This window comes from Lepisosteus oculatus, chromosome 2 (genome assembly GCF_040954835.1).
Source record: "Lepisosteus oculatus isolate fLepOcu1 chromosome 2, fLepOcu1.hap2, whole genome shotgun sequence".
In the NCBI taxonomy this organism is placed as follows: domain Eukaryota; kingdom Metazoa; phylum Chordata; class Actinopteri; order Semionotiformes; family Lepisosteidae; genus Lepisosteus; species Lepisosteus oculatus.
The window spans coordinates 46,098,779-46,123,421 of record NC_090697.1 but is presented as its reverse complement, the minus strand read 5'-3'; the positions used below and the strand labels follow the sequence as shown (position 1 = coordinate 46,123,421).

Below are 24,643 nucleotides of genomic sequence, written 5' to 3'. Positions count from 1 at the left end.
TATCATCTAGCTAGCTGTACATCACATTAATTTCATTGTCTAGAATGGAAAACACCACTGTGTGTACCATGAAGCTGAAATAAAAAAAACAAAAACAATTCTGAAGCTTTAAACCCCTTAAGTGTGGGTTTCCCATTACAATAAAGGTAGAAAAATAAACAGACAATTCTGCTCAACTTACCAAACATTGTTCAGCAGCAAACTGAGGGTGGGGTAAATAAACTACAACACCACCTGCGTTGGCCAGAGCCATTTTATTAAAAAGACACCATTTATTCATTCTTATACACGACAGCATACTCTGGCACTTCAACAAGCTTTGCCCCTCCTTCGTCACAGTGTGAAAAACGGAAAGCACTACGAAGGTCGTTATCGTCGGATGAAACAGAAGCTTTACTGCACAGGAATTCATTTTTCAGGAGATAATTTGAGAAAAGGTCAGGAGGTAAAGCAGGGAAAACGTGGTCTGCAGGAGCGTTCTGTGAAAGACATGCTGCTGGGGGGTCGTGAAGCGAGACTTTGCTCCAGCCCTGTCCCTCACGTTGGTAGCTACGCCCATAGCTTCACTGGAAGCGGGTGTACACGCTCCTCTGAGGCGGTGGCTGAGCGATGGACTGCTGCTGCTGCTGTTGCTGCTGCTGCTGCTGCAGCTGATGCCGGAGCTGTTGGGAATAGGGGTCCTCCAGGGACTTGATGGCCAGAGTGGTTTTCGGACCTGTCTTCCACACTATGCCGTTACAGTCGACCACCGATGCCTCCACCGTGACCGTGTGGTTGCCCAGGACGGCGAAGTTCAGCAAGAACTGCGTGCTGAAGTAATCGTTATGGGGCTCGACCCTCTGCTCCATCTCATTGGTCATGTTATCCAGGGGAATCTGCAGAGGGCGTGGAGGGACAGAATGGGAGTGTTACACTACCTCCTTAAATTCCAGAAATGTCCGGTAAAACAACGTTCATGCCAATGCGTTTGAGAATAACCCATTTTTCACTACCGTAAAAGCACATCAATAAAGCAAAGAAAAGCCTAGTCTGCGATGCAAAACCAAGAAACTACAAGAGTAAACAGATGCTCAATGTCTCTGTCAAAACTCAAACTAACTGAAAAGATTAAAAGAACTAATTGGATGCATAATGAGAATCTAATTCAACTACCACAGCCCATTCTAGACTTATGAAAGAATGCAAACTGGCAATAGGATGATAACAGACCAGATTTCAGGAACCCAACAATAGGGTTAGTAACAAATGGAATATAGATGAGCATTACCATATAGGAATAAGGTCTGAAGCACAGTTACAACTCTAATTTTAAATAGCAATCCAGTCACATAAGTACCAGCTACAGCAGAAAGAAAGCAAAACTCAAAAGCTTAAGTGGACATAGGTGACATGAAGGGAGGAGATAATGTCTGTACCTGGTTATTAATATTACAAACTTATTTGTTTAACATTTGCATTAATGTGTTACACTGTTCAGTCAGCAGAGGGAGGAGAATTAGAAATAATCGACTTATTTGATCACTTTCGTGGTGACAGAAAAAAGACTGGCTTTCTCTCAGAACAACTGCAATGAAAGAAAGATATAGCTGCCTTGAAGGCTTCCCTATAAGCCTTCTGATGTTTATAAGCCTGTGGATGAACTGTCAGCCCCCTCTTCCTCCACAAAAGAAAGGAGACACTTGTTTATATGAGCTAGGCTCTCAGTAACTCGTGTTAGGAAGTCACTGTAAAGAGCTACAGAGCCCTCAAGCAAAACACAATGAGCCATGCAAACTGCGAGGTTTTGTGGTCTCCTGCACAAAACAACATGAATTCACCAGATTCAGTCTATAGAAGGTCATGGTTTGTATGCTAAAGTAACTGTTGCTTTTTTCCTGAACAGAGACCTGGGCGGAAGAGTCAATATTTCTAGCCTGGCTGTCACCTGAACATTCCCCTGAGAACAAGCAACTGCCTGGTGGAGTAGCCACTGAGCCATACCTTGCTCTTATACAGCAGGTGGAGCTACACCTGCTGTATTGTTGTACAAAGTTAATAAAATCTCTGCTCAGCATTAAATTCGGCGGAGTGGTGGCTCTGCTAAGGATCTGCGCCTGTGCCTGGAAGGTTGCCGGTTCAAATCCTGTGGCCGGCAGAGCTATCCTACTCCATTGGGCCCCTGAGCAAGGCCCTTAACCCTAACTGCTCCAGGGGCGCCGTACAATGGCTGACCCTGCGCTCTGACCCCAAGCTTCTCTCCCTGTCTGTGTGTCTGTGTCTCCATGGAGAAAAGCTGGGGTATGCGAAAAGATGAATTCCTAATGCAAGAAAATTGTATAGGGCTAATAAAGAAACATTATTATTAAATTGGAGCTCGCTGTATCACCTGCAAGTACATATCTAACACCACACTCATTCAAGGGCCCCCAGGACAATTCCGGATCACTTAGATGACATTGTGTACCTCCAGCAACCTTATTTACTGTATCTCTTGCAGTAAATGCACAGCCATCTACATTGGAGAAACAGGAAGGAGACTCAGAGACCGCTTCAAAGAACATGTCAGGGCTGTGAAGATTAAAGATTTCTCCAAGCCTATTGTTTCTCATTTCACCTCTGACGGCCATGATCACACTAATCTCTCCGGCTGTGTTCTCAAAGATGGTTTTCCTAACTCCCACATCAGAAAGACTACAGAAACTAAAATTATCCTGCAGCTAGGATTACACCTTTCCCCCTCTCTCAACGACAGACTCATTTACTTCTAAATTCTCTCTATTCATTGTAGGTTTCAATTCACTCCTACCCTCCCCCATCCTGACTTCACACTACCTGATTGGCCACTCTGTCTGTCCCCTGCCCCCGCCTCCTCTCTCCCAGCTTTTGTTCTCCTGCTACATTACCTTTGCTTACTGCCCTGTGTGTTTCTCACACCTGAAGAAGGCTCCATGGCTGAAACATTGTGTTTTCTTTCTTCTCTTTTCAGCATGGAATAAACCTATTAGTTGTTCCTTTGCAGCCTACGCGTGCTGACGCAGCTACCCACCTGAACTGCATTCAATTGGAGTGATTACTGAACCCCATTATTAACACGACACTATTAGCCATACAAAAAGGAGCTGCCAGGTCCAGTAAGACAACATTATAGTCAGAAATGCCCAGTTCAAATGCTTGTACTGTAGGTTGGAAACTGCCTAAACCACAATCATGAACTAATTACTAAAGTTATATTTCACATGTTGAGTAAAACCAGAGCAATGTAAAATAAGAAATTTGCAGTAGCCAGTTAAAATAATTCATATGTATGTTGACAAAAATCATGAAGCAAAATACTGCAGGGTAGTTATACATTTTTTTTTAATGCTGCAGATTGAGTATCTGTGAAAACTCAGGTACAATTCTAGTAGGTTTGGTTTAGGGTGGATGCAAAATCTAGAACTACCAGCTGAGGCCAAATATCCTTTTGTATTAAAAAAACAGGCATTCAAAAGATGCAACATTCTGAACACTGACAATATTCAGACCAGCATCTAAGTGATTAATGACTACTAAAGCACCACCATGATCAAAGTTGTGAGAAATTTAAACATAGCTATTCTGTAATCCTATTCACCTATAGTACAAACACTGAATTCACTTTCTGGTCAATAAACTTATCAAGAATCAGTGCCTTGTTATTTAATAATCAATCACTGAAAAGAGAAAATCCCGTTGAGACCCATTCCAAATTAAAGCTCAATTTGGAATGGGTCTTAACAGGAGTTGCTCTCTTCAATGAGACGGATTTTGGAAGAATCAACCGCAGACAGGCGGAATCAACACCACTGCTCTAGAAGTAATACAGTAATTGAAGGGATCAGATATTACATTAACAAGATCAATATTACAATTTACTAATAATTTACTAATAATGCATTTACATGACCGAATGGCAACCTGAGACCCTATGCTGATATACTGTAGGTGGCTGTGTAGAATTCCCAAAAAGAGCATACAAAAAAAAAGAACATAGAACAGGTTTTTTTCTATGTATATAACAGGGAAAGTGCTGTGGATTTATCATATGTACAATCTTTACAGACCAAACTGCTAAAAATGAATATTTAACTGGAGACAAATTCTGAAAAGTAATTCTCTTTCAAGAATGCATTCTTGATTAACTCTAAACAAAATAATCGTCCTTTGCATCAGTATTTTAATGTTCCTGATCCTTCAATGCCAGAGTGCACTGCTCTCTGCCCACTGCCCTGTCAGCTTCTCTCCCTGATGGACAGAACTGCAGGCCTGTACTTGAAAAGGCTTTAAAAGGGCATTTTCTCAATTGCAGAAAGTTCCAGCACACATCGGCACTTTCGAAACCATCACCACCTTCCACAGCAAAATGAACAAAAATGAGCCAACATGCCTTTTTTTTCAAATCAAAATAAAAAAGTCATAGTTCTCATAGCAGTTGTCATGAGTTTCCCACTCACGGCTTCAGCAGGAATTGTTTCAACTCTCTAAAATCTCCCAAACGCATAGGGTAGTGTGTGTTGTATTTGTAGTTACAACGACAAATACAAAACACAGAACTCATACAACTACACAGTCTTTGCAATTGATTTGTTTTTTTACTGCAGGTACTGCTTCACAGCCTTTGCAAATAATAGTTTTTTTTTGTGAGAGTATCCACCCAATCCTAAGAATAAGTCACTCTGAAACACTGCAGGCTAAGCCAAGTGGAACATATGCTGAAACAACAGAAAGCACAACAAAGAATACAAACATTTTACGCTGATAATACAATCTTCTCTGTCGATTCTAAGTTTAATGTACTGATGCAAACATTATTGGCCACAGCAAAAAGGGGGGGAAATAAAAACTGAGCCTGTAAGCTTTTTTACAGAATCTCAATTGGAAAAAAAGCATGGCCATACATTCTTAGATAAAGTTATCACGGACTTCCAACTCATGGTGCTAAACTGTGCGAGTGTGAAGCTGAACCACTACCGGCTCTCAAGGTAATTACAAAGCTTCTTGCGTCTAGTGTGAGTAGAGACACGATGGTGCTATGAATTACCTTGTAGTCCTGCCCTGTTTTGCTCTGTAGGGTAGAGCTGACATTCAGACACACTGACTGGATCTTGCGGAAGAGACCAGGGCTGGAGCCGTGCTGGACCACTCCCTCAACCTTCAGTGTCAGCTGCTGGCTGTTCTGCACTGTGATTGGCTCACTCAGGCTCCGGGGTGAGGGGGAGAGGGCAAGCTGGTAACATCAACATGTCACATGTTAAAGTGCTTTACCTTTTAATCAGCAAACATAATGATAAGACAAGAAAAGTTAACAGCCTCATTCACAGTACACTGTGGTACAGAAAAGACTGCCAATGTGTAAAAATTTCATCCCTTCGAGCTTCTGCAAACTCTTGACGTGAATTGTAATGACAAAGAAGCTTTGTATTACATTTAACTATATTAAAAAACAAACGTCTGCATGTAGATGCACAAAGCCAACTGTCTTATGTTTCTAATACTTTGTGTGGGCATTCCAGACTTTTCATGAAAAAGTAAACTCGCAAAGAACAACATGCACATGAAATAAATGTCATATAGGTTAAGTGCCGGGTGGACTGGAAAGGCTCATGTTCAGAGTGCAGTGCATGACTCAGCTTTCTAAACCGCCCTGTGACTCAGTCCTCTGCCAAAACTTTTAGTTTTGTTTGCCCTAAACAAATCATATGATGTGGTGTCCTCTCTGCTCTCGATCTTGAAGATGAAAGACCTGTAACTGTAGTGCACTCTGTGAAACAGCACACGCTTAGCCAAAGTACTGAATTTTGTTTCTTTCTTCACACCTTTTCAGAACCGCTATTGTTAACATGTAAAAGTGACTGGGTAGTGCAGGGAACATCAAAGTTTCTAGTCCTTCCTGTGCTTCTTTTTTCAAACAAGAATAAAAACTGAGTTCCTACTGGAAATGACTGCAGCAGCAATACCAGATAAACAGATAAAGAGTGCACTTTACTTACCTTGATGCTAGTGGATTGCAATTTTTGGAAGAAGTACCTTTGAAAGGAAAGCGGTACTTTCAGCAGGGCAATAACTGCATCACAGAGACAACCTGTGTGCTAAATGAGAGGGAGACCACAGAGTGAATGAAAGAATACAAGAATGTGAAAGCGCAGGGTGCATTCTCACTCTCCTATAGGGTGTAAGATACACTCATAATCTACAGCTCATTGACCTACACATCATTATCTATTCAGCTCTGTAATAGTCCGGTCAAAACTGTATTGTCTACAGGGCCCTTTTAATGCTTAGAAGATCAAAGAATCATTACACATTTACAACACCGAGGGCCAGATACAAAACAACTGCTTGAAAATATCGAGTCCACTGACCATATTCAAACTCAATACATCTAATATATTTTTGAACATAATCAAAGTTAGAACACCATATCCTTAGTAAAATTTCAAATATAATAATAAAATATTATATAATAATATTCAAAAATAGATTTTCCAACAGTACTTTAATGAATGATAACCTGACCATTCCTGAGAGTCAGACTTCTCAAATCTTATTCATAGTTTGTTCTCAATTTTGTTCCACAGATAAATTCTTCACATTTTGCAAATATCAGCATTTGTACAGAAACACTGTTCACAAACACTGGCAAAACTGGCTTCCAAAGAAAACCAGGAACAGGATATACAGGATATGGAGAAACAGGAATGTGTAAAATAAGCAGGCTTGTTTGTTAGGCTACATCTATTGTAGTTGTAGACAAACATTCATGAGATATCTTGACAAAGTGATCTGAAGCATATTTAGAAATCAAATAGCAAAACAGTAAAATGTGTGACCAAGAAAGAGATTCATATATTATGCAACTCTTAGAGTAAGGCCAAAACATTAAAGACAAACTCCAAGATTTAGGATTACGATCTACACATTATAACATGGTAGCCTTTGTATATGAAACTAAATCTTATGCTACTTTTGATGAGGCCTGTACTTTGCAATCACACTTTTTTCTCACCAAGTAAGAGACAGGGGGGTACTTCCTGCCAAGTGATTCTACTTCCTCCAGGACACGATTGAAAACTGACATCATCTTCCTCTCGTATTCACTCTCCGCCTGCACCGCGCTTAAGACTCCATAGTCCTGAAAACTGGAGAGCAACACAAGTTCTTCTCTATTTCTTTGTTATTACGGCTGTCCCTCTTATTGTTGTCTGTTTAGTTTGCTACTGTTACTAATTTATCCAAATTAGTTCACCTGTGATAAAAAATAAATATCCTACTGAATAAAAGCTGAATAAACTGCATGTTTCTGTGTGCTGGTCCTCAGTTTCCGAGAGTGTCAAGACACAGGATCTGAGCCAGTGAAAGGAATGTTATATATAAACAACTTGCAAACAAAAATGTGTATTAAAATATCCTCCTCAAAATATGTGTATTATAATACAATATCTAAAATGCTTGGCTTAAAAGCCTCACCTTCCTGTATGTGGATCCAGGATAAGAGCCTCAATTACATGAGAAATTAACAGGCAGCTCTGTTGCTGTCTAAGAGAAAGATTAAGGGCAAACTATTCAAATATGTTTCCATCCTGAAAAAAAATAATTCACAGTCTATCACAGTATTAATATTATCATTAAGAAAAGTAAAAATTAACTTCACTTATGAGTGCATTATTTCACAAAAAATTAGACGTATGTTTCCGAAAGATTAAAAAAAACAAGTTTTACTTATATCAACCAGTCATTCAGGCTTCTAAATTCCACATATTGTATCTGATTGCTCCAGTTCAGACATATGTTATGTGTACTGTAGTTTAAGAAGGATACAACTCCACATTCCTGAGAGTGGCTGAATCAGCATCAAATGAAGACTGGTACAGATCTGCATAACGAGTGGCCAGGGCTCTGAATTCATCCATGGACACTTTCATCTAGAAGCACAGCACAAACAAAATTAAACACAAATGATGGAGAACCTTAATCACACTGCTATCTCACCAAGTAAGAGACCGGAAGGTGTTTCCTGTCGAGTGATTTGGAAAAAACTGCACTGCTGGTTGTCAAGAACATTAACAAGGCCCTTAACTGCTGTGAATTTCAAGCAGCTTGCTCACAGGCTGTTGTTCAAGTCTGCGCACATCACTTTTGAATAAGAACGCAGGTCTGCATTTTCAGCAGTGGATGGGTGTATGCCACTGTAACCCAGAATGAATACAGATATTTTAAAAACTCATATTGAAAAACAGTTTAGAGTATATATCTGGCATATGCTATTAGGGCCTTATTGTAAAAAGATAATTTGTGTGAGTACAAGGCATCAAGCACATTTACAAGGCCCTAAATTACACATAAAAGATATATACAATCAATATTCAGTAAAAATATCCACTTAGCAGTTGTGTTATCAATGCAAATATGGCCAAAATTGTTAAGGAAACATTCTACAGATCACATGAAGGCCAGTAAAAGCAAACTGCGCAAAAATGTGATTTTCAGAACACGGTGCATCTGTAATTATGGTCTCTTTTTTTTGCCTCACGACTTCCATTCACCGGTTCACCTTCCTGAATTTACAATGAAAATCCAGCCTTCCCCAGGAGGAAGATCCCTTGAGCTCCGGCAAGAGGAGCACCTCTCCTCGATCCGCAGTACCTGCGTGGAGATGCGGCCGCAGCGCTGCAGCTCGTTTCCGGAGGTGAGGGCGATGGTGGTGGCAATGGCCGGCGGGGGGCTGGTCTTCAGGCTGTTGCAGGTGCAGATGAGCTGGGAGAGGGCCTGCAGAGTGTCAATGCGCAGCTTCACAAACTCACACTGAAAACTCAGGGGGTTCAGCGGGGTGCTGGCAGCCTGGGAGGAGGAGAGAAACAAGGTAAACACCACAAAGGCCTACTTTTCCCAAGACTTCTAGGTGGGGGCTAAAACAAGTGTACCTTGCCGAGAGTTATCAGCCATTATTTATTTATTTCACTAGATGAGTCAAACTAGCGTGAATTCTTCCTCACAGTGGCAATCTGGAGACCTACAGTATTTATACGGAAGGGTATTTTTCTGCAGCAACTGAGTTAAGTACTTTGCTCAAGTTCACAGCACATTGGCCTCAGGATTTAAACCCAGAATCACTGCTGCCCTTCTGGGAATCAGGATTCAGCCTTTCACCCAGAACGAGTTTAGACACTTTATGAGCTTTTGGGGGCCAGCATAGTGGCGCAGTGACTAGCATTGCTGCCTCCTGGCACTGGGTCCCTGTGTTCAATTCCTGGGGTGCCGCCTGCATGGAGTTTGTATGTTCCTCGCATGGTCCAAAGACACCCAGTGAAAGCTGGTCCTGGTGTAAGTGTGTGTATCTGTGTGTGCCCTGTGATTGACTGGTGTTCCACAGGTCTACCCTATCTTGTGCCTGTTGCTTGCCAGGACAGGCTCCGGCTCCCCTGTGACCCTGTATTGGATAAAGCGACTGTCATCGCACTGTGGTTTTTAATTCTCAGGCCATGTTATTTACCAATGCCACCTACTGTATACATGGAACACATATCAACAGGGTGTTTAAATTTCTCCTTCCACATCTTCTAGTTTCCTTCTGTTTTAGTCTACTTGCACAGCACTGGTAGAGCCCTTCCACTATGTCAAAGCTTCAGTATTATTTTATCCATTAGTTTTACTGTATTGTACCCAGATTATGATTCTTTGTACTTAGAATATACCCACAAATTAAACTATGTGTACGCCACGCTAGATATTGGTGTCTTCTATGCAAATAAAGGACAAACAGCATGACAGAAAATAACTGGATGAAAATATTACTCAAGGAAGTATCCCACAGGTTCGGTTTACATGGCACAGTTAAACTCATTTTGCCTGAAGGGTTGTGTGAGTGAGCGTGAGAGGATCCCTGATGCATGTGGAAAGGTGTTGAAAACATAGCACAAACCTGCTGTATCTTGGCTGTGTTTGGCGATCACTGCTGTTCTGAATATTCAAGCCTTTCTGTTCAAAGCCTCAGGTAACGTTTCTGTGTTTCTTTAACTTGATTAATCAGCTGGTTGACTTGACTATTTAACAATATACAATTTGGAGCCAAATTATGATATATTTGCCTTCAAACTACCAATTGGTTACTCAGGTAAAATGAAAACTCAGAGATGACTGCATAAAAAAACAGCAAATCCACTGTCTTTGCAGACATTTCGCCCAAGAGAATAATTTGGCATTGCTGAGCACTACACTTTTACAATTACTAGATGAATCATCACTAAAATCAATGTGTGCAACTAGAGGGTAGCCAGTGCTTTTCCCAGCAAGCAACAGGTGCAAAGCAGGGTACACCCTGTAGGGGATGCCAGTCCATTCACAGGGCATACACAGACACAGAAACACACACCAGAGTCAATTTTCCCCAGAAGCCAATTTACCTTCTTTGGACTGTGGGAGAAAACAGGAGCATCACACAAATACAGGGAGTACATACAAACTCCACACAGATAGGCCCCCAGGTGTGGAACTGAAAGCATGGGCCCAGCACTGCAAGGCAGCAATGCTAACCACTGCACCACCATGAGTCATACGAAATACTCTTTTTAATGCTGCTTTGATGGATAAAGATAATAAACAGTACTTTTAATATTGGGTGTGTATTTTGCAAATAATATTTATTGTACAACTTTTAAAATGCTTTAAGAAGTAGGATTCAGGAGATATGGTGGTCTTATGTTTTATTATTATAGCAGGGTCTCGACATCTGCAAATTTAACATTCACGATTCGGTCTGGCCAACAGGGTCTTGAATAAAAGAAGAGCAGTGCAGGATGTAACCGAGCACTGCTCTTTTGGTTGCTAACTGCAGCTTTCAAAGTAGTGGCACAACAGACTACAATCATGAGACGACTCTAGCTAGTGAGCCATCCTCTTCCTGCTGCCTACCCTAGCACCCACCTACCCAGCATCCACACCTCAATGTGATCTTGTTCTCGCATTGCAACAAATACTCCGGTTCTGTGTCAGCAGTGTGGGACATGACAGGCTGGAGAAGACTTTACAGGCTGTTAGTTTTATTGCCCAATTCATTGCAGTGGGGCGTGTTAATCAGGAGGCAGGGAAAGTGCAGGCATCTGCTGCACACAGATGAGGGATTCATGTTATTTAACTGATTACTATACGTTTGTGGCTACTGTTGTTTTAGTTGATCAATGATATTTAAATTAACTTAAAGCCAATGCATTAGTACTGTAATTATCATATATGGGGAGGGTTTTAACCATACACACTATCTACTGCAGTACATTATGCGATGGTCTAGGGGGTGGACTTGGTTATAAGTGAATGGGGCTTTTTGCAATGGTTCTCTGCATCGACCCCTCGCGACTGTCGAGACCCTACTAATAGAGAGCTAGCAGCTTTTGCACACTGACCGTAAGCGACGCGATTCCTTTCTGGTAGGACTTCAGGGTCTCCGCAATGGCAGCCATGGCCCCGCTGTAATCTCCTCCTTCCAGCTGGCTCAGGCATTGCTCGGCCTGCGAGAACTCCCTCAGGCTGTTCAGCCAGAAGTAGAAGTGCTCAGAGGCCACCCGCGTGCGCAGGCTCTGGTACAGCTCGCTGGAGATCTCGTGGCAGCCCTGAGGAGACACGCGACAGCATCGCAGTCCACAAATCCAGAGAGCACACCTTCTGCGGCAGGAAACATTCTTGACACAGTATCGCCTCTAACGGGTTGCACCACTCTAATTCACTTTAAATAGAAATCAAGGGACATTTTAATATAAGTGTACAGGAGTACCGCCGGCATTCAATATGCAATGTGTGAGACACAAACCCACTGCACTGAGAAAAAAGCTTTTAAAAAGAAATATAGGAGTTATAAAGAGTTATAACTATGTTGCCTTTTATATAAATAATCCATTACAGTACCAGCTGGTAAGGGCACATTAAACTGTAGAAATTAAATTTAAAAATTACACTACAACAGACATGATTTCTTCAAGCGGAATTACCACTGTGCTGTGGAAAGCTGTTGTGATTAAGCCAGCATTTGTTATGCTCCACTGCAACAAACGAAGTGGAGAAATAACAAAACAAAACACTTCCAAACCATATCTTTTTTTTTCTAATTATTTTTTTAGTCCACACAAGATTAAAACATCTTTGTGGGTCAGGAACTTAAACCCGAAGTTACTCCTGGAAGGTTAGTGTGGGAGAGCTAATGGGGAGAAATTACTGAAACATTTGAGACTCGACTTATTAATTATGCAAGGCTAAGACACAGGGATGCTCAAGGTCCACCCCTTCATCATTACTAAACTCCAGCAGCAGCAATTTTATTACTGAGTTTTAATAACCAGTCTGAGAAATAGGGACTGCAGTCCTCGTGTAAGACAATGTTCCTGGGAAGGCAACATGAGGATCCCTTCAATGGAAACATGGATCAATATGACTGAGCAGCATGATGACCACATGTGACAGCTACCTTGATACAGGCTACGAGTGGACTTTCCTGACCAATCGCCCTTCTGTTCATGATTTAGCAATGGCAGATCATACATATGCAGGTATTGCAATAAAGAACTATCTGAAATCTGTACAACCCTATTTTTGGACTGGTACAATAGTGTGCTTAATAGTGTCATTAAAACTGGAAGTCAGCTATTTGCTCTGCATTGTAAACTCGCTGCACAATCCATGCTCCACTCAAAGCAACACCATCATTGATAGAATTCATTGCTCATGCTACCAGGGTAGAAGTCAACCCAAACCTTTTCCTTCATTGTGGGTTCAGTCCCGTAGTAGAAACATACTGTATGTCACCATCTAGCAGATCCTAATAAGATCCCCTATCTGGTTCTTGCTTTATGGACTGAATCTTTGCTGTCTATGACACACTGCTTGCAGTCATGAAGGGATACCTCGCCTAAACGTACCATATGACAAAATGTGTGCCTTTGGAATAATTACTAATATCAAACACAACCTTACAGAACAAACCTAACTCTTGCTTATCTGATCTTTTCCCTTAAACTGTGGTTACATTTCTGAAGCATTTCAGCACAGCATTTCAATTGCTCTACTAAATTCAGATAAAAGTTATGCTGAAGATAAGTATTGCATAATCCCTAAAAAAGACACCTTGAATAAAGAACCATACATTAATTATGTAAACAGACTTAAACTGATCATTTTAATTAAAAATCTACTATTTTACTACGAGTACAAGTAAGTCTTGCTTTAGTGTTTCAGTTTATGACAGTTCATATCTCAGAGGAAAATGTAAGATGTTTGGTTCACCCTTGACGTTAACAAGGAATTATGATTTTAAGAGTTATGACTTTAAGCGACTGCTCTAAAAGTCTGCAGGTTGTTGTTTTTTTAAAAAAGGGAAAACCTCGGTGAATTTTGTTGGCAAGCAATCTGACAAACCTCTAATGAAAACTGTACCAGCAAGCTAGCAATCAAACTGAACACCATCTGTTAATTCTGATTTCTGCTGCGTGGTACAATCCTACCGCGAAAGCGTCAGCAGTGGAGAGAATTGCTGCTGCACGCAGGACGTACCATTCTGGAGGCCTGTCTGGCGATCCTGTACACTGTCCAGCCATTGGCCACGTCCTCCAGCTGCTGTTTGATCACAGTCTTCACCTCTGCAGAAAGAGCCGACTGACTGGCTACAAAGATCACCGTCGCTAAGGTGACCTGAAAGAAAGAGCCCTTCAGGTGAAGCCGCAGCCTGAGGCACAATCGGAAGAAACCAAGCTGAGCAATCGAACAGGACCTCTTTGTCAGTGAAAGATTTCTAGCTGGAGCGGTCCCCAGTTCAGCAGCGCGGCACAATCACCTCATTAGGCTGCCTTAGTTGAATTGAGAGTCCCGTGAATTTGGCTTTTAAAAACCACTGACAAAGCACAGCCTCCTCTAAACAGCTGTGAATTAGTTCTACTTAAAGGCAGAGTAGTTAGAATCCAATACAGCATCATACATCACCACACACTGCTGCGAGTGCATAGCAATTACTCAAGAGTTTACTCCAGACCTTGGAAGCACCTGTAGCAGGTGGACATTAGACTAGCAGCAGCCCTGAAGACATACTCTGCCTACATGACTGCAATCTGACATCTTGACAGTCACAACAACCTGGCTTAAAAACACCCCAGCCAGAGAGCATTATTTCCCACAACTTCTGCATATTCAGCTTTATGCAGGCTTTCTGCAACTTGCTAATTAAGAATGTGCTCCTTTCACTCTGACTAAAATGTAATAGATGATCAGACACAATTATGATGAACAGGCACAGGTGGGAATGATAATGTAATATACAGGCCTAAAGCTTCAGCTAATAAATCTGAACGAGGGCAGCTCTGAAACACACTAATTAGCGCTGGGTTGATAAAAATGACTAATGCCCCTGCCCCACGACCAGGATGTGAACAATTAAAAGAAAAATGATATGTAAGTTAATTAAACAGCTGAAACAGTGTACTGTATGATGATACATAACACTACATTTTTTCAGGCAACCTCATTCATGACTTTTTCTTTAAAAAGTTGTGCAAAAAAATACATATACTGTATATAATGATAATAATGAGAATTTTGTGAGTTCTTAGGACTATGAATACCTGCTTATTACATGGAGATTAAGGAAAAAATAATTTCAGAAAAGGCCAGGGACGCCTCTGTTATTTAAAAGGCAAACTTCTATGTCTTTGCAGTATCAGTGGTTAAATACAATCCTCTCAGAAAAGCTTCACTGGCTGAATACTAAGAAGCAACAAAGATGTCATCTCACCAGTAGCTCCTGCTGCTTGTCAGTGGCTGAGCGGCCAATGACTTTATAGAGGTCCACCAGATCTCCCAGCATGCCCTCGCCAAGGACTGGCAGCTGCATGGCAATGGCCGCTAGGGAGTGGCACATGAGGATGCGGGCAACGTCCTGCGCCGAGTGGAGCTGACACAGCAGGAACTCCACCACGGACTGGCTCAGGTGAGGGCGGCACTTCACCAGCTTCACCATGCAGGTGAGGGCTGTCTGCACCACAGCGGAAGACAGGCGAGCAACAACGTGTAAACCTACAGCACCTGTTTTTCTATTGTAACCAACGCTCCAAGCTCTGTGTTGGCAGCATGGGGAATGAGAGGCTGGAGATGACTTTTCTGAGCCTGTTTTACGCTTGTTTAATTATAGTGGGGCATGCTAACCACAGAGGTAGAACAAGAAAGAGACAGTGGCAGGCTGGAGGGAGACGAGTGATTCATGTTGTTTATTTTAACTGTTTACTGTAAGGTTGTGATTACTGTTGTTTCTTTTAGTTGATCAATGTTATTTAAATTAACTTAAAGCCAACATATTAGCACTTTTACTACCATCTAAGGGAAAGTTACCTTTGTCTTTCAACATAACATGCTTTATATTGTAATACATTATGCGACGGTAAAGGGGTGAACTTGGTTAAATTGTGCGTACGTGATATGTAATCCAACATAATGGAACATCACTGGCAGGGGGTGAGAACTTGGCACAGTATTATAGAATCATCTAACCAGGCAACTGTTTTGGGCCACATGCATTTCATAGGGGACGTTTAACTGTTTCTAGAATAAAAAACAAAAATAATCTGCTTGTTTTTCACTTACACGGGTTTAACCTCCTAATAGTTTCCTTTTAAATACTCCTGGCCAAAGTAAACCATGAGCACATTTCCTGGACGCTCCAATTAAAAGACTTGCACAATCCTGTGTTAACATTTTCTGGCTGTTTAAGGTACAGGATGACAACTTAATAGCTAACTCACCAACAGCAGCATTTTAGTTGAAGTCCAATGAACAAATACGATAATAAAAAGAAGAAAAAGAGAGGTTGCAGGTTTTAAATTAAAAATACCTTTAAAGTGGCCTGAGCACTGGCACTATCTTCTTGACTGCAAAGAACCAGCAGAGACTCAAGGCCAAGCACAGCATCTTGCTCCACCTGCAGGAGATCTGCAGAACAGACATGACAAACTGATCCTTTGCTGAAGGGAGAGACACCCCATAATCACTCAACACCGCTTTATTCCTGGTTGCAGAACAACTCAGGAGAACAAGACGTTTCCTCCTCTGCCCATTACTCAAAACAATGGAATGTCATTTTCGTGGAATTCAGAATTGTGTTTTTAAGCAGATCAAGTGCTAAAAATATCCTAAAATCCAGCACTGTTCTGTAAGGTTTACTGAAGAGCTCTGTAGGGCTGAAATGTGCAATTCATTGCTTTGCACCTCTCTCCCTGTGCTTTATCTTGGGCTTTATGATGGACGAAAACGTATGTAAAATCAAAAACAAACTACACAAACCCTATGGACCCTGGTAGAGAAACTATTTCCATGGAATTTTTGTATATTAAAGACCGGAAATAGTCAAAATCAGAGATGAATGAAAAGTAAAGGCAATAATTAACAAGAAAGTTCTTAGAAAACTTGGAAAGGGTTATATCCTTTTTGTTTGAAAAGGCTTGTGAAGCTCTGGAGTGTCTATTTAAGCCTACCTTTCTCCTGACAGGTTATTGCAATATTGGACAAAACGGTGACGCCACAAGCTACCACTGCCAGGTTGCTATGGTAACAGCACTCTTGCGCTAACCTCACTAGATCAGTGGGTCGTGGGGGAGCAGAGCTGCTTCCTGAGAGAGGAAAAAACAGGATGATTAGCCAAGCGAGTTATAAAACATGTGCAATTGTTTCATTTTCTATTATGTAGCAGGGTGTCCAGTCTTGTTCTTTTCTGGAGTTTAGTGATAATCCAATATTAAATCCTAGAGGTCAGGCCAGACAGATTCCCAGATTTCTCCTAGGTCTGGTAACATTAATGTGGCACCAAGTTCCCAAGTTTTCACTAAGTGTTTTTCCCATTTTGTTTTGTTTTTTCCCTCAAGTAAAAAAAAAAAGAGGAAAATTTCATCTTAAATTTACCTTTCATTTCACTTGAAATGAAAAAGGAACATACAAATAGGAGGTCAGCTTTTGGAGTCCAAGCCAAATTTCTTCAGATCAATTATTTTGTTGTGTTAAATCTGCTGATATATTGCTGTTCCTGTATTGCACCGGTCAATTAAAAAGCACCGTAAAATGTTCTCCCTTAGAAGGTTTACAACAACAGACAATAATGGCCTTTAACTTGTGAATACAATAAGAAAATGCATCCTTCCATCCCTGCAATCACACAGATAGAAAAATTTCACAGATTAAATAAAACTTTCCTGGGTCACATTTCACTTTACCTGCTGCAATGCTGAAGTACTGTTTGATTGCGATGGTCCCTGACAGAGTGGACAGCACAGACAGCATGCCAAGCTTCAGACTGTCATAGGGAGTGTTCAGGGCACACTCGCATAATGTCTGTAGCCCAGAGAAAAAAAGACTGAAAGGTCACCTTACGCATTAAAAGAACATCTGCGATTTTGTTCCAAATCCAATTTATCACCCCTTCTTAAATTCCACAAAAAATGTATAATAAGGAATTAAATTACTTTGTTGCAGCTTAATACTTAAGGAGCACCTATAAATCTGTGGGCCATCAATGAGAGAGGCCTTATATGTTGTTTTAAATTTCTGCAATGGAGAAAATGTTTAATGTCAGAGATGTCTTTAAAATTGGAGAAGAACTAAAGAAGTAGGCAAAAGTTTTAAGACAAAAGTTAAAACTGTAAATGAAAAATGGGAAGATCAGTAAATTCAGTAATACACAATGACTATACACTGGCTTTATTAAAATGTTTTAACAAGAGCATAACAATGCTGAAAGATAACGTTGCGAAGGGTGACATACTTGAATATTCTCTCTCATCCACAGGTGAGGTGCCTTTTTTGCCAGGAATTTCAGGTCTTGGACAGACAGCCTTTTAACAGCTTTCCTAGGGTCTTCCTTCAAATATTGCAGCAAAAGCTGAATCTGTGAAGGGAGACGTTAAAAAGGTGTTACTCATCCGATTGACATAGGGGAAACTGCTAATGCTGCATGTCTCTCTGAAATGTAGAAAAAATAAGTAAGTTCCTACTGGAGCTGAAACTCATAACTCAACCCTTAACCAGGAGGGCATGTGACCAGACAGCTCTCCCGGGCTACAAGCATCCTGGAATGCAAGGAAGAGTAACTGTTTAATAATTATACTGTCCACTGGACTGCATTATAGTGATGGTGGATAAGCTATGATCAGGACCAGTGATGAACATTTCCTTTGTTAACACAGCCTATTGCAAAAATGTAGCATCCAATGTTTTTTTGTTTAACTGCTTTATGGAAAAAAACCTCAATTATTCCAATCTACTGAATTAAAAAAGCCTAGATAAGATAACTCCTTCTTCCAAAATGCTTGAGACTGCAGACTATTTGCAAAAGTTTATTAGAATTTTGAATGTGTTGCTTAATGCATGATAAGTACATCCATCCATTTTTTTACACTTTCTTTACAAGTGCTTTATTCAATACAGGGTTGTGGGGAGACTATCCTAGTAAGCAATGTGTGCAAGGCATAGATGCATCCTGTTTGGGACACCAGCCTATCGCAGGGTACAAAGACACACTCACTACACACTCACACTCACTTTTTCTTCGTAAAAGCTACCAAAAACTGAGCACATCAACCACAAAACCTACTGAGGTTTGCAGCTCATCTCTCCTTCTGACAGAGGACAAAGTCACCTTGACAACGCTGCTCCAGTCCCACAGAGCGAACCCGTGTGAGACAGAAGAGCAGGGCCAGGGGAGAACGGAAAGAGGAAGGAACGAGCGTGAGAGTCGAAGGAACAGGGCGTGCTTGGGCAACCCCACCTGCTTCGGGATATCAATGAGGGAGGAGGCTGCGAGCTGGGTGAAGGTGTGCAAAGTCACGATGACCATCTGAGTGGAGGGGTAGGAGGTGACCAGCTGCTGGAGGAGCTGCCGGCTGCTGGAAGCCAGGCTGGCATCGTGGTGCATGTGCTGCAGAATGGGGATGAGCTTCAGCTTCAGATCCACGGGAGTGTCAAGACCTGGGGATACAAGAGCACAAGAACGGCTTCAACTGAGCGAAAGACACCCAGCCCTTGTATGCCATTTGGTTTTTAGAAACTATCTGATCCAACAATCTCATTCAGCAATGGTACTGGCTTCGGCAACGTGGCTGCATAGGTCGTTCCAGACTCCCACAACCCTTTGTGTGGAGAAGAAATTAGCAGAGCCGGATTACTTCCACAAAATGCTGTGCTGCGACCAGCATTAACAGGTCCTGACCAGAGCCTGAGTGCAGCCCTGAGTAAAGGGCAGGTGAAACCAAGCCTAGTTTATTCAATCCCTAGTATTACCAAAAATAAATGGAAACAAACATACAGTTGTCTTAGAAAAGAACTCAATGCGGTAATCAAATCCTTTCTATAATCCACATATGATATGATATATTATAATACCATTAAGAATGAAATGCTATATCTATTGGCAAGCTGAGAACAGGTGTTCTAAAACAGTGTCATAAAATCAGACGAACAACACAGGTATGTTTAGTTCGTTCATGTAACAGAGATGCTGCCGTTGGCAATGAAACCAGTGAGTGCTATGTCAAATCCACTGTCTTTCTCCTTGGCTCGGCAATTTGCGCTGTTGGCCAAACAAAACAGATGAGCTGTCGGACAACTGATGTTTTGTTACAAATGGCAATTTCCAACTGGGCTGTGGAAAACAAAATGCATACAATAGGGCGATGGCACCACTAACTGAACTAAATGGAAGTACAAATTTAATTTAAAGGTCAGTGACCGTATATATAACAAATTAAGAAAATTACAAGACTGACAGAACAACACCTTTCAAGGAGGAATAAAATGGGCTTCAGCGGAACAACCTACCTTGGATCATTTCACCAATTTTGTTGCAAATTCCTGCTGCAAAATCTCTGCAAATAAAACGCAGACATACAAAATCAGACCAACGCATTTTATAACACACATGCATTTTCTTGTTGTGAATACTATTAAACCATTATCAGTCTTATTGTGTTCATCCATTTATTGTGTGACAGCTATATGTATATAACGGTATGATAACAGTTGTGTAAACATACATAGTACTCTACCCCAAAGGACTTAAAATTGCTTTATACAGTATATAGGAGGGGACCAGTTCATCCATCATTAAAGTGCAGGTCAATCCTTGAGGTCTTGCAGCAGCCATAATGCATCAGCAGTCATGCTACACAATCTATGAGGCGGAGAAGTGTCAAGTTGCTTCACCAGTTCAATTAAGGAAAGCACCACGTTCAGAACTAACACATACTGTTAGTTTATTGCAAAACAGAACCTGTGTTCATTTGCCCAGCAAGGATGTCCGCATCATTGTAAGGGAATGTGGCTTCGATCTGGCTAAGGTTATTATCAATGGTTCCTTCAGTACTGACTGCATGACAAAGTCACATGAGCAGGTGTTAGGATCTGAGTGCACACTATGTCACATTAGTGACATTAAGTGACTAATGTTTCTTTATAAGAGCTTTATTTTTAGTGAACACGTCTCACTGAGACACTTAGAAAGCACTGAAAAGTACCTGGGTAAAAACACCTAAGAAAATCAAGAACCAGGTAAGTAGCAAAGTGATATAACGGGCTCCTTTAAAAAATACATGTTTATAGGAATATTTCACAATAACCACCTTTCATACTTACAGAGTTTCACTTTTTGGAATGTTTTTTAAATTATCGGTCATTTTTCGACTGATCTCTTCCAGTTCCCAACTCTTTCATTTTAAACGGCTTTTGAGAGGCTTTGTGAGGAAATCACACAGGCGAGATCAGTTTCACACCACACTAACCTTTATGATTTGCTTCTTTCTGTGCCCTCACATTTAGCTTGACCTGAGAAGTTTTTTTTCCAGAACTTATTTTTGGTGGAAGGTTCATTACCAAGGCGATTACCAAAATCAAGTGATACGAAATGTGGAGTGTAACAATCCCCACGCATTCACTGTGTGAGACAATCTGTTTAAGGAAATGCTCCCCCCCCCCAGCAACACCCTGACTCTAAACAAAAATGTGACACTGACTTGGACTGGGCAGAGAAGCTGGCCGCGGAAAAAAGCGCTGCTTCCACTTCCACATTGTCGTGAGAGTCCAGACTCTGGCGGATGCTGTGGTGGGCATTCTTCCTCTCTGGGATAATGGAGGCCATACTACCCAGCATTCTTCAAAATGAAAAGAAAAACTCGAGTCACCATTGAAAAAAATCACCAAAACAGAAACAAGAGGCATAAACAGGGATACAATCATCACTTGACAAGGAAAACCCTTATTATAGTATATCATTCAGCACACAGAGTGTATTACTGCCATTTCCCTATCCATTTATTTAGTATAGGGTTGTGGGAGGAGCTGGAGTCTATCTCACTCCATCACAGGGCACACACAGACACAGACATGCACACACTCGCACCACGGCCAGTTTTCCCAGAAGCCAAATGAACCTACCAGTATGTCTTTGGACTGTGGAAGGAAACCGGAGCACCCGGAGGAAAACCACGCAAACACGGGGAGAGCATAGAAACTCCATGTGGAAATTAACCCCCTGCGCCACACCATGAGGAACTCAGTATCTGCCATACTTTTCTAAGCAATTTCTTGTTACAAATGCCTTAGTGAGGGATCTCTGAGTGTCATGTAACTGATCCACAGGCTTGCTCTGGTATCTTTCTTTGGAAAAAGGCCATGTTTGATGATCCCTTTAATTATATAATTCTTACTTAATTATCGTTTACAATTCTCGGTACCTGAGAGTGATGGCTCTGGCCACTGGATCATTGCTGTGAATGACGGAGAAAATCCTCTTGACAAACTCATCAACATTTAAGATTTTTTCCAGGTGCTTCTCACTCTGTTGAGTCACCTTCAGCACACAGAGCCGTAGAAAATTGTTTCTGTGACAGAAAGACAGAACAATTGGGAGATAATGCCTACTGTTCATAAAAACACAAAAACTAAGGGTCCATCTTATTTTAAGATGGTTAAAAAGTAGATGTTTGTGACATACACCCTAGTATCACATTCAATTGGGTTTTAACATTACAGAATTTTAAAACAAGTCAGAAAGGAATATGATAACATTTCTCATTCAGCTAAAAAAACACAAGTTACTTTTTATTTTTGAAAAACATGTAATGACTCATTGGAATGTAAGTAATATAATAATAAACTGTGACTGCCAGATGAGCCCTGTTGTTGACTGCACTTTCAAAATTTTACAGGAAACAAAAGAGACGACCCCTTCTCTTAGGAATTCAAGGGAACGAAGGTGACATTCAGAAATGATGCTGTTAGATTTTGTTTGTAATGTCAAATTCAGCTTTCGTAGAGTAGCATTGTACTACCATGCAGAAGTCACTGAGTATTCCGAAATCACTAATTTCTAAAGTCTGGGACCACCTGTACTTTTTGTTCAATTAGGCCAGTAATTTTTCCAATTAAAGGAACACTTGTCCTTCAGGACTGAAGAGTTTTGCTCCCAATAATCTTCATACTACTTAATTTAACAAATTATCTGTGACTGATCACCAGTTACGTTTTGCATGGCTTCAGAACATGGTGAGTTCATGCTGCCATACTGTATAAAACCTTCTCCATTGAGGCATGCAAAAACTAAAACAGCCTGAAAAATCACACTAAATGCAAAAATTGTTTGATTTTTTTTCAATTTAGCAAGAAACCCTAAGAAGCAACTCAGTTAAGCAGAGCAGTAAAAGACGAAGTGCTGTGCTTGGAGGGGAGCTCATTTCAACACATACCCCAGTCTGAAGATGTCTGCCAGTTTCAGAAAGGCGGAGTTGATCAGGATAGGGAACGGGTATTTCTGGAACAGCTTGGGAAAGAGCACCACAGCTTCACACTGTTCTCCAAGCTTGCCGGACCGCAGCCCTTCAGGGGGGGAACGATTTTTACAATACTGGTTAGTAAAAAAACTGTGCTGCTGCACATCTGAAGACTCCAACTTAGGATTTCATACAGTAAATAACTTAAGATGAAAGAATTCAGGTGATACAACAATCTTGCAGTCTTTACAAGGATTGGTGCAGGATCTAAAAAGGATTTAGTGTATGTATATATGATTCAATGACATATACAGAAATACACAGCTAATGGAGGAAAAACAGAACTCATTCATTACATTAATTAAGCAATTAACAACCCAGCGTTCTTAGAGTCATGTATAGAAATGCTGGACAGGCCTGGTTGGCCTTTATTATAACTTCAAGGGGAGACATCAGTGACTTTGAAGGGGTGTTTAGCAGAAACTTAAGTGATCAAGAGTCATAGTGTCTAAGCTGATTTCAGCATGGAACCCAATAGAAAAGACATCTTCGGTCAGTCCTAACAATGGGTCAGTATACTCCAGGATGGTAATATCCAAGCATTAATCAGAACTACAAATTTCATCCTGGGGCACAAGCAGCCAGTTTAATCAAGAGAAATGCTGAGAAATCCACACAGCAGGATCATTTAGACGGGTTGCACAGCGCAAATCACTCATTACCTCTTGTAACACACGCCTGTAAGACTAGTGGTGCAAAGAGCACAGCAAATGGACTATCAAGTACTAGAAAAAGGTCATTTGTTTAGATAAATCGTTCTTCACCATTTTTGGCACCATCCTATAGAACTCTACAGCCCTGGGTACAGTAATGTTAAGGGGTACATTTTCCTGCCACAGTTTAGGTGAACTCCTTCCCTTAGAAGGTAAGGTTAATGTAACCACTACTTAATGGCACTGAGTGATCACCTTCACCCTGTGTTGCAGAATTTCTTCCCTGCCTGGAGGGGAGTCTTCCAGGATGTCAATGCCCTTAGCGCACGTGGTCACCCAGTGTTTTGATGAAGGTGACACTGCTGTTTTCCACATCACATGGCCTTCTCTGTTACCTGATCCAAACTCTACCAAGCATTTATGGGATATTCTGAACCGTGGGGTGAGATAGTGTTTTCCACTTCCATTAACCAGGTGAGAGTTGATTGGCTTTCTCGTGGAAGAATGGTGCTGCATCCCTTCTGCAGAATTGCATGGCACATTCGTGCATTCATTCCACTGGGTTGTGCATATTCTGTCTACTATCTGTATATACATAATATACTGTATATGTTACGATTTAGATTACACCATATAGCGCAGCAATCACTGAATAATAAGGACTGAACAAATTCGTCTCTCTCAGTAAAATGATTAATCATTGATCCAACAATTAGTTTAACTGCCTAATCTATACTGTGAGCAGCAGAGTCACAGTGGAACGGAAGAACCAAAACGGCCTAGGCTGGTGTTTACATGAATCCACCAAAACAAAGTATTTTTATTACAGAACAGCAGCACCCATGAACGACCTCTTACATTTTTAACAGCTCGAAGCTCAAAGCATTGCACGCGTTTTACTCAGGTGTGTGTAACTACCTTTGTCCAGCTCCATCAGAGCAGAATTGGCATCTAATTCTTGCTCCCCGTAACCAGCTTCTGACAAGAATGATCGCGCCGTTGTTAAAGACATGATTCCTAGACTGAAAGTCAAATATAGTCAACAATTTTCTCTATTACAATATACGTTTGAGAATCTGATTTTAAAAAGGACTTTTCAATTAAAACACAATCATACTGCATACATGGCACAAAAGAAACTGCTACATCCCAGCAGTGCAA

The 24,643-nt window shown here is 41.1% G+C and overlaps 1 protein-coding gene across 1 annotated transcript; it reads right to left on the bottom strand.

The window, feature by feature from the left end:
- Positions 1–239: 239 nt before the first annotated feature.
- ints7 (integrator complex subunit 7) lies at positions 240–24,643 on the bottom strand. The gene is made up of 20 exons (XM_006625867.3): positions 24,401–24,643; positions 22,746–22,875; positions 21,735–21,881; positions 21,015–21,152; positions 19,825–19,871; positions 18,776–18,975; positions 17,774–17,896; positions 17,226–17,343; positions 16,494–16,628; positions 15,854–15,951; positions 14,762–15,001; positions 13,531–13,668; positions 11,394–11,600; positions 8,641–8,835; positions 7,816–7,919; positions 7,465–7,533; positions 7,004–7,136; positions 5,988–6,086; positions 5,039–5,224; positions 240–875 (listed from the first exon to the last, which is right to left on the bottom strand). The coding sequence occupies exons 1-20, from the start codon at positions 24,492–24,494 to the stop codon at positions 564–566; spliced, it is 2,913 nt and encodes a 970-aa protein (XP_006625930.1). The 5' UTR covers positions 24,495–24,643; the 3' UTR covers positions 240–563.